A 15,352-nucleotide genomic window follows, 5' to 3' on the forward strand; every position below is an offset into this window, starting at 1 on the left:
ACAAGCTATGACCTTTTTCCTTCGACGTCCAACAAGTCAACTAAGGCTCCAAAGTTAAATCCGTTAAAATTTTTTACCAGATTGGTGCCAGATGTAAGAGGACTTCCATAGATTGCTAACATTGCCTTGCAACTTACATCAAATCAAGATCGGGTACGTTAATTTAAAAAAATGGAAATACTTTAAAAAATTGGATAGAGACATTCCAAGTCAGGGTAAACCCCAGCAATGTTAATACGAAAGAAATGAAGCAAAATGCTCTTGACATTAGGATCATTTAAATTGATTAATTTGAACAAAAATCACAAATTTTCAGGAAATAGTACTGAAAAAGGGTGTGCTTTAAATTGATACGTTCAAGGGTTTAAAAATGCAAAAACGTAACATATAATTACATAGCATAAATAACTAGACACGACGCCATCAGTTACAACCAACACCTTCCCTCTGAACGAAGAATTTACTGAATGTTGACGCAAAAAGACGAAACCATTTTTATCAAGAAAAAGCCGTTTTTGGAAACGAAAGATATGGGTTTTTCCAGTCTCATCAATGCCCTTAAAATTTTTAAAGATGATACTACAATTGTGAATAGACTACATGAGATTCGTTTCAAAAAATAAAAAAATAAAACAGTGATGGTAAATACGAATGGTGGCGGTAAATTACAGCGAGAAAGCCGCCAGCCATCAAGCGGGGCAAAGTACGATTGCACATTAATATGATCTCGGGGAGGAAAAAAAGACGAATTCGGGAAATGGTAATTCTCTCACGAATCATAGTTTACGATGCAGCCATGTATAAACACAGGACTGTTCGTGAAGATCACAATGAGAAACAAATAAACCACCCCAGCTTGTATTCACCCTTTTATTTACTATAAAAGCCCAAATCTACGCGGGCATATTCACTGACTTTTTGAACATATTCTTCATTATGATGACAAATAATAACTCCAGGAAAACGTCATACTTGGCCCTTGGAGATTGTTATGCTTCATTGAAGAATGTTTTGAATGAGACGCGTAGGCCATGATATTTTAGTGATAAAAACCAATATACACACAAAATAATACTAAATACTTTACAAGATCAAGGATAAACCCACTTATAATGATCACTCGAGTTGCCCGACAAAACCAAGCAATATAAGTATCTCATAATAGGCTTCACATTAAAATATAAAAACGCCATTACTCACCTCTTTCTTCACATTCCTGATGAGTTTTTCCTTGAAGACTTCATCTAAAATTAAAAAACAAGCATGAGTGTTAATAACGAGAGAAACAACCAAAAATAATTAATAAAAGGAATCCACTATGAGCTCGTAATCACCTGCTGAAGTCACAGCCATGGTTACTGCCGAACTCTCCCCTTCAATAAAGCGCCAAAACTAGTTGTAGAGCGATAATGTCTCTCACTACATCATAGGACCAATGAATGGGATTTCCACTCCTTCGATGAGCGAGAGGGTTATTAATTACGTTGCGTCCTACCTGTAGCACACATGAACTCTCACTTCGCACACCCTATCTTGTCACACAAGTCAGCAGCACAACACCGACCCCGCACCCAACGTCTGTCAACCTCCAATGCCTCCAATGGCAGACGATTTGGCAGACGATGCAAAAACAGCAGACTGTCTTAAGGCGTTTACGACGGCTTCAAAATTCTGCCATCTGGTGGCATCTGAAGGTACTACGTTGATAAATACGAAGAACACCAAAAAGTTTGTTATCAGATGTCAACTTTTTGTTTCTGGATATTTATCTAGTATTTGTTGAGTGTATTCCTGTGTACATTGCATGCGTGATTCAGGAAACCCGTGAAAAATTTATATAGACATATATGGGTTAATACGCTATGCCAGACGAAAATGCATCTTCATCTCCGCAAATGTTTAATATCAGAAATAATTCCTCCAGAATTATATTCACTCGTTTAAATTCCGACGGAATGATGAATTCAAGGAGTAATAACTCACCTTCAGGACTTTCTTTTCAAGTGAACTTATGCAATGCCATTCGGGAGCAAATGAGGAATTATTTGCCTCGAAACAGTTCCCAGGTAAGTGTTCGAGAACTTATTCATGTTAGTCAAATCTTCCATTTCATGTCATTGCATTACGCTCTCTCTTTGGTTTAGCATGAGGTGAGATACGAACCCTCGCATCCTGCCAGAGTTGCTGAAGAATACTTTGACCGTCATTCCGTAATAACCACTTCGTATCCTAGACCAGCCAGACCTCAGGCAGACACTAATGTCTCCGTTGTTAATCCAATACCACAAGTGGAAGAAATGATAGGCAATGGGCAGAGGGGTGATGTTAATGGTGCCGGGTCGGAGAACCCCATCAATAATAATCCTCGTCATGAAAACCATTTACCTAGTGAGGCAATGAATTCTGGAAGTAATGCTGCTAATAGTGTGAACAGTAATAATGAATCTAACGAAAGAAGTGACGATGGGAGAAGTACAGCTCCTTCGAATGCCCAACCATCGTCACCTCTTAGCTTAAGAACCGTTACTGTGAGTGAAGTTTTAAGGCAAAGCCCGGAAACCAGAGCATTTCTTGAATTGGTATTTAAGTACCTTCCATTTGTTTTAATACTTCTAATCAAGGGAATATATGATCACAGAGTTGGTAAGTAAATAATTGAACTCCTTTTTTATTATTTGAAGTAAAATTTGCCCAATGTATTATCTGTAATCCATATTTTCATTGATTTTGAGTATCTACCTCATGACAGAGGGCATTGTTGTAGGTGCTGCTTATTCCTTTGATATTAAATATAATAATCTAATATTTATTTGATTTTTATCAGATTATAAATTTGAGAATTTTTTTCCTCTTTACATTATGAACGTATTGATGATACCTCACCTCCAAACTGTGTTACCTATCTGATTTCTCTCATTCATTATTTCAAAAGTATGTTGGCAGTTTTTACTTTGTCTTTCATTAGAAACTGTCAATTTTGGAAAATTTATGTTGCAGGCATTTTGGTGCTATCTGGCATGCTGATGGCATTCAGCTATGGTAATTTGATGGTCAAACGTGAAGCTGGCAAGCAATCCAGAAGGAGTGTCCGAAATTTGTACTTTGTGTTTTTCAACCTGCTAGTCTGTATATTTTCCATATACTACATATTTCAAGATCAGCGGATGCACCTAGGGTATGATATTTTTCAGTTTAGTCATAGATATGTTCTACTGACTAGTTATCTGAGCTAACTTCTTCATATGCTCTCCATCAATTGGCATATGAATTATAGCTATTTGCTGTGTACTCATTTTTATCCTTCTGAATCAATGTTTTTTATCGAAGCCTATGTCATGAAAATTTTTACCCAGAATGTAATTTTTATTTTTGATAATTATTTTCATTCCTTCGAGAGAATGTCTGGCATGTTGACATATTCAAATTTTTTCTTAAATCATAAGTAATTCTATGAGCTCCATTTGAAACAAGTCCTCCTTTGTAAAGAATGAATATCATTCATTTTTCCCTGGCACTTGGAATGGTCATTGGAGCTCAGCTTATATTGAAGCCCAGCCATAGTTTTCCATATCGCTAATGCCATTTTTGTAATAATTACTCTCATTATTAATTGCTTCATGCATAACTTCATGGAATCTACTTAACATGATGAAGATTAAAAGAAACTCTGTTATTCCACGTAAATATGTAATGGACGACCTAGGTTTCAACATGCCAACATCATCATCTGGTGATGATGATGTGGCATACATGGAAACCTAGGTCGTACATTAAATATTTTTGTGGAATCACAAAGTTTTCTTTACTTTTCATTATAATTACTCTCTCCAGCTCGTCAATATGGGTGGCAATAGGTTAGTTTCCTTCATCAATGAAAACGAAAGGCATTGATTGCAATTCGTTACCCACCATAAGTGTATTCATTAAATACAAATTATTTGGTTCTAGAAATCCCAGTTTAGGTGAATGGCTATGGTCAATTTTAACCAGGTCGTGCCCTTAATTAAACAACAGTGAACCTTACAAAGTTTTATTTCCTTAATTCCAATATGGAGAGGTTTCACAAAGTCAAGCCTGAAGTTATTAGTTAAATTTTAACCGCATTTGAAAAAGGCAAGATTGGCGCCCATGCGATGCCACTCCACGTGACGTCACAGGGACCTAGGGACTTATTACGTAACTTTGACTTGGAGCTAGAGCTATCTGTAACTCTGCCCGGATTTGTTTTGATTTGTAGCTCCAACCCTATTACGTACCGGCTGGAGTTACGAGAAGTCTCTGAAAGAATGCGGAGCTACAGTGGCTATGAAAAATTTGGAAAGCAAGTCTCTAGAAGTAAGTCAACCAATAGGAGCATAGGTATCCGATAGTCAATTTTTCTGAGCAGGCGCATTTAACGTGAATTTCAGAATGGAGTCCCAAACTTGTATTTCGTAATTTAATGTAAAATAATTAATATAAACTACATTGTTGAAATGTTTATTCTTTAAAGCTTATTCATATACAGTTAGATGTCATCCATTGTATACAGTCATTCTTTTATCGTCGAATTCAAACCTATTCTCTGCCCATGTTGCTATTTTGGCAATGAATACGATTTTAGATACTGGCAAAGGTCGGAGAAAATGAGCAGGAAGCAGTGCGTGGTGCTCACTAATTTTATGAGTGACCACAGAAGCTTTGCCCTTGGCATATTCCAAGGAATAAACGGGAAGGTAACAATGAATAAAATGTGGGGTGAAGCTGCAAACCTTAATATTTGATCGACACTTTAAAAAAATGTGCAAGTGAGATTGACAGATGCCAACACTATAGTCTGCACATTCGCAAATGAAGAAATCATGCAAACAGAACGAAGATATTTGAACACACACCGACACATATATGTAATACCAATAATTGAAATAAAAATGTCCAATATAATATGAAACGTCGAATTTCCTTCTCTTCCGTTAGCATGGAAGATTCAACATTACCAGGGACGCCGACTTATAAAAAATATTGGGGGGGCCCAAACCGGGGATCATGCCCCGGGAAATTTTATAAGTAGTGAGTTTTAAGTTTTTTAAGCATTTAAGAAGAGTCATATGATAAACATTAGACCCCTGATAATTCAAATATCGATATCTGGACACTCCGGGGAAAATCAGCAAGCCTGACACATGTTTTCCTCTCACCCATAACGAATTTTTGAGGGGGCTTGGGCCCCCTCAGGCCCCATGGAGTCGGCGCCACTGAACATTACGCATGTCCATAGTGATATAATGAAAAATCTTTAATAATATTTATCTGTTTTTCCACGCTTAGTCCAGATATTCTGCGTTTCCTTAGCGTGGGTCCCAGAGACTGGCAGAGATATTGAAAAATGTCTTTTGACACTCTGAAAAACATTCGAAAATGGTCTCCATTTCATTCGATCGGATTGTGGGAATCCCTTATTCGTCTCCTTTTTAGTGTCATATTATACCTCCTTCTTACATACTCCGCAAACACCATCATCATCCTTCCCCAATATATGTTTATTGGTCGATCCATTGCCAAATCCTTCAGATTCCGATGGCAGACATCAACAAATGACAGTTGAGAAGCGAAGGAAATCAGGCAGGAGCTGGGCTGGAGTTATCATAAGGACGGGCCTGAAGCCTGCGTTATCCCAGCCCCGAGATAGCTCCAGTTCGCAACTCCTGTCGGAGTTATTTTGACTATTGTAATCGCAAATTGAGCTATGGCAGCCATCATAACTCTTATTGCTCCATAGCTCCAGAGTTACGACTTACATAATAAGCCCCCTAGTTTCTGTACGAGTAGATAGGAGTTTTACATCGTCTGAGATTACCAATGCATGCATGAGGCACAGAGCTCAGGGAAACATGTCTTAATAATCACCTATTAAAACTGGCTAAGGTCGGAAAGTTTCCTTCGGTTGATAAGGTATTAATAATTCATAATTAAGCCAAGCGCTACCTGCTAGCAGCCTGCATCATATCAGTACTCAGAGCTTCGCCCCAAGGTCACCTCACACGGTGAAAGCGGGAGCCATACAGATGTCACACGGGATTTTCCTGGCATTCATACTTAGCCGTCGCATTTTCGCGCGCTTGAAAATTTTCACTTTTCATTTTATAGCGAAAAATTTATCGTCATTTAAAAATCTAAAAGTGTGAAATGCGTACTCCAGGAGTAATAATCTTTCGAATTAGGCAATAAAAAAATAAAAGGAAATCACCCTATTATCATCAACTGGACACATCATCATTCAAATTTTATACTGCAAACAGTTTGGCTATGGGTATTGTATGTGTATATTCATGGATGTAAATTACAGTGATTTCAATTGATGCTATAATGTACTAGGAACCCTATCCCTCCTATTTTCGTGAGAAAATATGGTGACTGAGAGCCATAACTTGGTCTATCATTGCCCCTAACTGAGCTACTGTGAATGAAAAGGCATAGTGTGATTCAAGCATAAGGTATCAATGGAAATCCCAGATTTGGTTGGAACTTAAGTTTTCATAACCATTTATTTTAGATTACCAAATAATATTGAGATCAAGCTACGGCCTTAGCAATTTTTTTGTGTTTGTGTAATTTATATTATATATACATATGTAGTACAGTAGGGTGTCAGTTATCAGATGGTTGATTAACCATTTGTTGGATTATCACTTAATCAGTTCCTTGGCCAATCCCCATATCCCTCCAGAAATCCCTTTCCTACCATTCTTTTTTTCTCTTCAATCCATATCCCCATAATAGTCATGAGTGTTACAGTGGTATTTGCCGAGAAATTGAAAGTAAAGAATTGATGATGAACCATGGTGAAAACTATTAGTAAAATAAGTAATGAATGGGTTTACTGTCTTCCTAAACTAACCATTCTTGCTTCCATTATATTGTGATGGATTGTCTGGGTGGCCTTAACTTGCAATCTTAGGATTGGCATGTGGCACTTTGATTTTTGACTTATGGATGGAAAAAAATTTGTCTGTGCTTAAAGTGATTAATATTTATGACATTAGCTTTACACTGGTTTTAAGATCATTTGAATAATCTGTTGCAACTTTATTTTCAGGTTATTTTTGATCCCGCCTTATAGCCAGCCCTTAGCTATGTCAGATTTATTCTGGCTGGTCTGTGTTACAGACTTCGTTTTGAAGATGATCACTGTCATTTTGAAAGGATGCTTAGTTGCTCTTCCTGCATCACTAATAGCATATCAGAAAAGAGTGAGTAGAAAGAAATTGATTTATAAGTCACAGAAAGAAATTGATTTATATGTCCACTCTCCTGTTTTCTTTCCATTTCAAGGTATGTTCTGACCCTGTGCAGCAGGTCAGACTGGAAACGGAAAAGCAATTGTATTGAATTCTATTTTAAGTTAGACTGGAACTCTAAGCTAAGCTTGATTATGATGTCACTTTCAGGTGATAGGAATGGAAAGTATAATAGAATGTGTAAATAGACAATAGAAAACAGAAGAATTTTTTTCTAAGTTGAATATTTTGTTTTTGTATCATTTCTAAATCTATGTTGTCCATTTTGATGTGTCTATCAACATAATTTATTAGCGATAGGTGGATTTCCTTTTTTTATTTTTGAATACACAGGTCGGATTTCTAAAACAGGATAGGTAAACACTGATGGCTAGACAACTATCAGAGTTGCAACATCCACCTGGACAATCGTGGAAGTCTGTGTGGGCACAATAACTTGTGATGAATGTGAATTTGCTTCTTCGTTATTATAATATGTGACTTGAAATCCTTACTTGATATAGAGATCCTGTATGAAAAATCAGGCATACAGTTCAAGCACAGAAAGCAAGACTTCCTTGTGGATTAGTGCATTGCTATAAAAAAGAATCATTGAGTGTCACGAAGGGTGAAGCATATAAAAAGGGAGCATGTCATGGAATAAATATATGTATTTATAACATAGCAGCACTTAATTGCCATTTAGAGCATTAAGATGTTTTTAAAAATGTTGATATTCTTCTAGAATTAATTGGAATGAAACCATTGAATTTTGATTGTAATTATTTCTTGAAGGTACTGAGATATGTACTTGCTCCACAAAACATTGTTAGAATATTTCTTTTATGATGTTAGTCGCTGACTGCTGCAACTCTATGAATTCTATGCATAAAACGTTATCATTTTTAGTGTATTTGTTACAGTCATGTGCTGAATCCTATTACATAAATACATTAATTAGACTGGAAAGTTATTTCCATAAATCCGCATGTGGCCCTTCAACTTTTGAAATTGCAATAAAATGTATGGAATCATAAGGGAATCAGTAGCACCTTGAAGTAGAGAACATGATTTATTTACCATGTGCCATTATTAAACTTTTAGCAACTTCTTAATTTGGAGAAATTCCATGGTGTTATGATAATCATAAATGTATTATTTCACACAGCAAGTATAGGAAATAGACAATAAGTAAAAGTTTAATGTCCTTCCTAGATAAATTAATCTTAAGAAATCCTGTGGCTCTAATTATGTTAACTAGTGGAAGAAAGTCAGATAAATACTTGAATTTCATGTCACGTCATCCACTCCATAAGAAAATCATTATAGTTTTGGAACTTTGAGCCATAAAGCTCAGTGACCACACTTTTCATGGAAAAATATGTACAGAGGTAATAATTTCCTGAGAAAGAATGTGTCAAATAGGGCTTGACTTACTTTCCCCAAACACGCCAATCATTGCTGGAGATCAAGCAGAAGATAAATAATTATAATGATAGTCAGGTTGATGGGCACAACATCACTCCTTACTACAAATTCAGGAGTATGATTCATAATGGTAGTGCATTGGAACAGATAGGAAAAAATTTTTAAAGAAAAATAATTGAGGATGAGCTGTAAAAAACTTACAAACTATACTTATCTATTTTCGTCTGAAGATTTTCACAGCTTCTTTTATCTATGTTGGTGGTGGTTCTCGGGTATTGCTGTGTAGAAAACATTTTCACTCCTCCGACTGGGAGCGTTATCAAGAGAATGGAAGGAATTTATTCTCGTCCCAAGCTTATATATGTTTTTCGTTACCCATTGTTTCTGAACATTATGCCTCCAGCCCTGGGCATAAAATAATGTTTAACGCTACACGGGTATTGGCGAAGACGGAAGAACATCATCCGCGTCTTATACGTGAATCCATCGAGATAGCGAAAAGGCCTAACAACTTTAATAGGGAGGATGGATATAACCTCAGCTGTATATGGAGAGGGTTCCTAGCCCAATATAATGACCAACGGCTATCACCTAAAATTCAAATCCGGGCCAACAATGGGTAACGAAAAACAGATATAAGCTCGGGACGAGAATAAATTCCTTCCATTCTCTTGATAACGCTCCCAGTAGGAGGAGTGAAAAGTTGAGTGAAAATGTTTTCTACACAGCAATACCCGAGAACCACCACCAACAATATACTTATCTATAAAACTAGAAACTCTTTACTGCTATAATGAAAAGTGATCTTGTTTATTCCATTCCATGTTACAACTGTGGCAATTTTGAAAAATATGTATTGGCTAAGTCAGTATCTAATTGATAGAGTCACAAGTCTGGCATAAAGCACAATATATTAAACTGTGCCCTAGCTCAACAATAAATCATCAGCAAAGAGGATTTAAGTTTTAAATAATGCCTTCGTTTTGGATTCTCATTCCAATATGGATGAATGAAGCTATTCTGCTAATCAAGGTAGATTTGCATGGAGTATTTTCAAAGGCCGTTTTCCAATTCGTAATTATTCACCCTTCATGCACTTTTCGATCGTCAACTTACGGATGTGACGACAGCAAGGGTGGATCCAATCGGCGAGGGCGCAAGAGAATGGTGAGTGGACAAGGGTGAATGAACAAGGGAACGCGGATGCTCCCTCGTTAACATGCCCTCGGAGGAAAAGGACGTGAAAATGGCACCAATGGAAAACTCCGAAATCTTGAACTGGAGTTGTAAGTAATTTTGTATTTATTATGTGCAGAGAGAGCATCCGATCGGTGCCAGAAAAGTCAAAATACTAAGCAGTCTAAATTAAAAACGTAAACAAACCAAGAAGCAGGGTGAAATTGATTCTTAAATCAACCACCTGATGTCCTAACACTACCCTGCGCTTCACATTTCGTTATTGTCAATAGTTCGCATTATTTCCGTTCACACTATATGGCGCAAGTAGAGCATTAGTGAGGGAGTAGGGTGCAAGGGAGAAAGGGAATGAGTGCATACTACGTGGATTGGAAATCGGCCAAAGTATTGTGGCAGTAACCCCTCCCTTCATGGACTTGCTGCTTCATTACACTAAAAGGCTGACTCCCTTTCATTCTATGTAAAAATCCTATTATCTTCCTTCCTTTCTATGTTAATGCAATATTCTCTTCTTGTGAAGACCTCGTTTCATCCAAACCTTCTGTCTCCTCATTATCTCTTCTAGAAGCTCCCTCTTCTTACCCACCATGTCAAGTCCTGCGTCGTTCCTCCTCTTCTCTTGTCCTCTTTTTTTAGATGCCCGTGTTTTCTCACTGTTAAGCGCATCACTCCAGATCAGACTCTTCACTAGCTTCTTAATTAATTACGCCATGTTACTCACTTATTTTTCCAAAAACCCTGCTATTGACATATTGGTACTAGAATGTCTTGTGAAGTGCTCCTTACTGGTAATTTATTGCAAGTTATGTTTATAAATCAGCCGTAAGTCTTTTGAGTTAGGGGTCGGAGATGGTGGCTGTGAAAAAAAAATCGATTGGATACTAAGTGTTATTGAACTGAGGAGTGGAGTGTGGGAGGGTGATCATTTACTGGAGTATTAAATTGTCTAGGAAAGTAGAAAATTGCTATTCATTTAACTGTGTATGATCTATTTGTGATGTTAATTTATTTCATGGAGGTAAAATCATTGTTCCGCATTCACTCACAGCAATCTACACCGCATTCTCCACACAGTTCTTGCATGTCCCTTATAATCATAATTTACATTCTATTCGACTAAATTTTGGTACATGAATCAGTGAATAAATGCTGTTATTGTTCATTTTTAATATTGTGGTTACAGGGGAAGTGGTTTCACTTCATTGAAACGACATCACAAGCGTACCGAAGTCTATGCCCAATTCAGCCGTGGTTGTATTTCCTAATGGAAGCATATCAAGGTTCGGGAAAAGTATTTGGGGTGCTTCTCTGTGCCGCATATGCAGTGTCCAAAGTTAATGAGCTCGTGAGCAAAGTCAAAGCTTGGAGAGCAGCTTTAACAATGGTGATGCAAGACTTGGTAAGATAAATTTTTTCTTCCCTTTGTGGTGAATAGGTATTCGCTATCTATGAATGTTTATCTTTAGGTGGATTCTCAGGTACAGATTGGATGCGTAAATTTTAGAATTACTTTTTCAAAACCTGTTCTTTAATAATTGAAATTATGAAAGCATTCAAAGTCGGAGCACTTCTGTCTGTAGCGTCTGGTTGTGAAAGTAGCATTCATTGGACCGCACCCATAAAGGCCAAACATTACTATTTTCGGTGGTGTGGTAATAGATGAAAAATACTAAAAAGTCAGAAAGGTCACTGTTACCAATGCTATGAGCAGTTGATAAGGTAGCTTCAGAGATGACTTTTTGTGGCTAACATGATATTGATATCGGTAAGGGAAGTTGGAGGAATTAAAAATTGGGGCTGGAAGTCTCTGAAATTACTGGGAAATTACATTAGGTTAGGATAAAACTCGAGAGGTGCAGCAAAAAGGTGAAAGTCATGGTTGAACACACAGAGCATTTCTGCATTCGAGCATCAAGGTGGGTATTTTACCATCGCGGCTGGGTAACTTTGCATTGTGCTGACTTGGTACTACTTTACTTCATTTATGCTACCACTGCTGCTGCTTGATTTCAATTCAATGTAAATACAGTGCAACCCCGATAAAACGAGATCTCATGATGCTCCAATAAACACTCGCTACAGCAAATTGTTGCTTTACCGGAGATGGAGCAAATAATAGCCAATATACCTGTTGGGAACAGTTATACAGGAACAGGAACAGATAAATTATATCCGATAAATGTAATCATAAATCCAGACGAAAGGCGATGTTGTTTTGCATCACTAAATTTCCTTACTCAAACAACGACTAACTATTCAAACAATTTATAAGCGCCGCACTGAATAAAAATCATACAAAGCATTGTTTTGTCAATCATTATGCAAATTCACAACCGACGAAGCCATTTTTCTATGCACTTAATTAGTGCATTTACGTAATCATTCTATTATTTTGGTATTTTCCACTGCAAATTCAAAAATTAACTTATAAAACTGTATCAGGGTTATTTAATGCCTCAAATGTTTCTATTGGTGTATGTTTATTGTTCCTGTACGTTAAGCGGCAGTTAAGTGAAATAACATATTACATTTGTTTCTGCAGTCAAAAACGGTGGAAGGTTGTATAACGTTCCTGCCTTGGAAGACTTTTTCTATCATATATGTATATCAATATTTTCAACAAAATGAACTACTTATTTATCGAACTACAGTTTACTACATGAATTTGAGACTGAGCACTCCATTTTAACTTCATTTCTAACAGATCACAAGAAATTACAGAGATAAGGGTCTCTTGGCGAAGGTTTTCCTGCGATCTCTCCGTCGAAACTCTCGCTGTGGCGAGTGCCAACACTTAAAGGGCCTCGTAAAAACGAAGTTTTTTACATTCTTATTATAGGGTCAATTGACGGTGCATGGGCTATCTCTCGTAATGGCGGGGGTCTCGCAATAGCCCGTACTCGCTTTAACGAGGTTCCACTGTACTTTGCTGCATTTTTTCATTGAATCACTATGTACGGCATTGATATAAAATCATGGAAATTTAAAAAATTCAGACTATAAGTGAGGGAAAATTAAGGGAGATTGAAAATGAAAATTTGACATGAAGCCTGTATTCATATTCGATGGAGGAAATGGGTTTGGCTGGGCATTGGAAAGCAAGATTGCCAGTGGTTTCTATAAAATGAGCAAAACCTTAGAAGGAAATTGATTGAGTAGGATATGATTACTGATCATAGTTCCTTATTCAATTTTGTGGGAGCGATGGGTTGCTCTTCGTTAAATTGGTGTTACTTTTCATGGTAGGAAGTTGGTGTAAGGCCCTCGGCTGAGCAGCTGATGAAGGCTGGTGATCAGTGTCCTATCTGTCAAGATTCATTTACCTCGCCAATTTTGCTGTCACAAGGCTGTGGCCGTCACATTTTCTGTGAGGCTTGTATTTTACATTGGCTGGACCGAGAGCGGAGCTGTCCTCTCTGTCGGGCTAAAGTTCCCACTACCAATCACTCAAGAAGAAGTCAGCGACCTAGAGATGTTGAGCTTGGTCCTGAAGAAGAAGAAGACCAAGATGAAGTAATGCCAATGTGGAGGGATGGACATACAACCCATGTAATTCAGTTTTATTGAGCACTACTTTGAACCATCTTTTAAAAAATGTGGTATTTGGTCTTAATTTAATCCACCTGCAATGGTGCTGGTGACAACCCTAATTCTGTGTCTCTCACAGAATATAGGTATGTATAAAGTTAACAACTCTTGTGGATTCTCAGTTGCCTTTAGTATAGGCAAGTGCAGCTGCTTTGAAAGGCATGGTGTCAGCCTTCATGAATGCTAGTTTTCCTTCTGGGAATATGGTCAGGGTTGTCAACATGATTGTTGCTATCAGCAGTGCTTTTGGGCTGTGATTTTTTTGCTTCATAAATTCGATCATAAGCCAAAGAAACTGGTAGAAAAACTGAGGAGTTTGAGCACAGCTAACATGTTTGTGGGAAAGTTCACTGTTGATGTAATGGTGTCAGAGAATTATGTAATTTAACGGCATCTTTGGCAAATGAATTTTTATGCATTTGCTGGTTTTGCCTCTAACATGTAAATTATTTATGAAGAAAATTTATTTTTCTTGTTATATTTGATGATGTGTAGTAAAGTTTGTGTTACATAAAATTTTTCATGCAGGGTATAAAATGTTGAATATGAGTAGGATGATACGTGAAAGAAACGTTTGAGATTGTTAAAATAAAAAGTATAGTGTGTTGTCATCCTACTAATCTTATGGTGTGATAATTATTTTAAAATAGTGTTGTAAATTCAGTAACAGAAATAAATTTTAGACATTGCATGAAAGTATTTAGTGTGAAGTTTGAATGGAATTCATATCTTAATTTACAACATAATGAAAGATTCTGTCATAAAAACAAATTTACATCAACTCCATTCCTGATTAATTTATCTAATTGACATCAGATGGTTATAATAGCCTTGTTTACTTAGTCTATTATTTTTATTTGCTTTTGCAGTACCGTATTTTAGTGAGGCCGATAGAATTGAATTCTACTTTTGCAGCTTGTTATTATTGAGGTTTTCTTTTCAATCAAAGAAAGAGTTTTCCCCTTGCTGCTAATTTCATTTTGTTTAAATTCCTACTTAACAGGGAGGATTGTGAATCGATCCCATTAAAAAGGTACTGTCATGTATCTTATTTCTTAAGGGGTTGGTGAACCAATATATTTATTACCTGGTGTTTCAAGTAGAAGCCCCTAATTCATGAATCATTGCATCAGTAATAAAAGTTATGTACATATATCATTTTCCATATATATATTTTTTACTCTTTAATATTATTCTATTCAAATTATGGCAATAACTTCTGGTTAGGAAACTTATCTTTTGTTGATGTATTTTAAAAAATTGATAAGTTTACTATCATCTATCTAGCATAATACATCAAATAACAATTTTTTTGTTATGTTTTATAAAATGCTTATCTTGAGGATAGTTTGGCTATGTGAATGTAGGTATTATGGCAAAAAGTGATTTTTTCTGAAGTGTAATTTTGAGCTTTGATTACTTTACAAAACTCATCTCTTCATTAAAAGAGGTTATGAAGGTCATGGCAAGTTTATAATAATATTACAAAGATTTTTAGTTGTCCTATTGGTATAGCTGAAAATCTATGCATAAAAAGTCTTTATGTTGTAAATCGTACACATATTTTTCAAAAATGCTGTAGCTCTTTCTTGAAATTTTGCATTGGTACTATTGCATTATAACTGGTCTAATGGGTAATTTTTTGTGCATTTCTATATCTTTCTTCTTGCATCAACAATTCTGGTGAGGTAATTCCATTGTCTCTGGTTCATCATATTTTATAATGGATATGAGTTAAGTGAACTGGTGAATTTGTATTTTTGGGTTGTTCTTTAGGCATATCAGATTCCTATTCATAATTGCTCAAGTTTGTTGAAAATATACAATTTTCATCAAACCTTATTGGATGATAGTACCATTATTATGTCATATAATTTCTATGA

At 36.4% G+C, this 15,352-nt stretch overlaps 2 protein-coding genes across 4 annotated transcripts in view; one reads left to right on the forward strand and one right to left on the reverse strand.

Annotated features, from left to right (window-relative positions):
* Positions 1-1,604, reverse strand: part of LOC124155910 (small G protein signaling modulator 1-like) — a 269,608-nt gene extending 268,004 nt beyond the window's left edge. For 2 of the 3 annotated variants that reach the window (XM_046530126.1, XM_046530125.1), the window contains exons 1-2: positions 1,335-1,603; positions 1,201-1,244 (exon numbers count right to left, since the gene is read on the reverse strand). In XM_046530126.1, the coding sequence (XP_046386082.1) occupies positions 1,201-1,244; positions 1,335-1,353 (63 nt within the window). In that variant the 5' untranslated portion in view covers positions 1,354-1,603. Of the gene's footprint in view, positions 1-1,200; positions 1,245-1,334 lie in introns of all 3 variants that reach the window. The other variant, XM_046530127.1, reaches the window with a different exon arrangement.
* A 79-nt stretch (positions 1,605-1,683) lies between these two features.
* Positions 1,684-15,311, forward strand: LOC124155911 (RING finger and transmembrane domain-containing protein 2). Its single transcript, XM_046530129.1, has 6 exons — positions 1,684-2,066; positions 2,145-2,643; positions 2,998-3,175; positions 7,076-7,229; positions 11,065-11,280; positions 13,128-15,311. The coding sequence occupies exons 1-6, from the start codon at positions 1,863-1,865 to the stop codon at positions 13,446-13,448; spliced, it is 1,572 nt and encodes a 523-aa protein (XP_046386085.1). The 5' UTR covers positions 1,684-1,862; the 3' UTR covers positions 13,449-15,311.
* The last annotated feature ends 41 nt before the right edge of the window (positions 15,312-15,352 follow it).

This window comes from Ischnura elegans, chromosome 3, assembly GCF_921293095.1.
Source record: "Ischnura elegans chromosome 3, ioIscEleg1.1, whole genome shotgun sequence".
In the NCBI taxonomy this organism is placed as follows: Eukaryota; Metazoa; Arthropoda; class Insecta; order Odonata; family Coenagrionidae; genus Ischnura; species Ischnura elegans.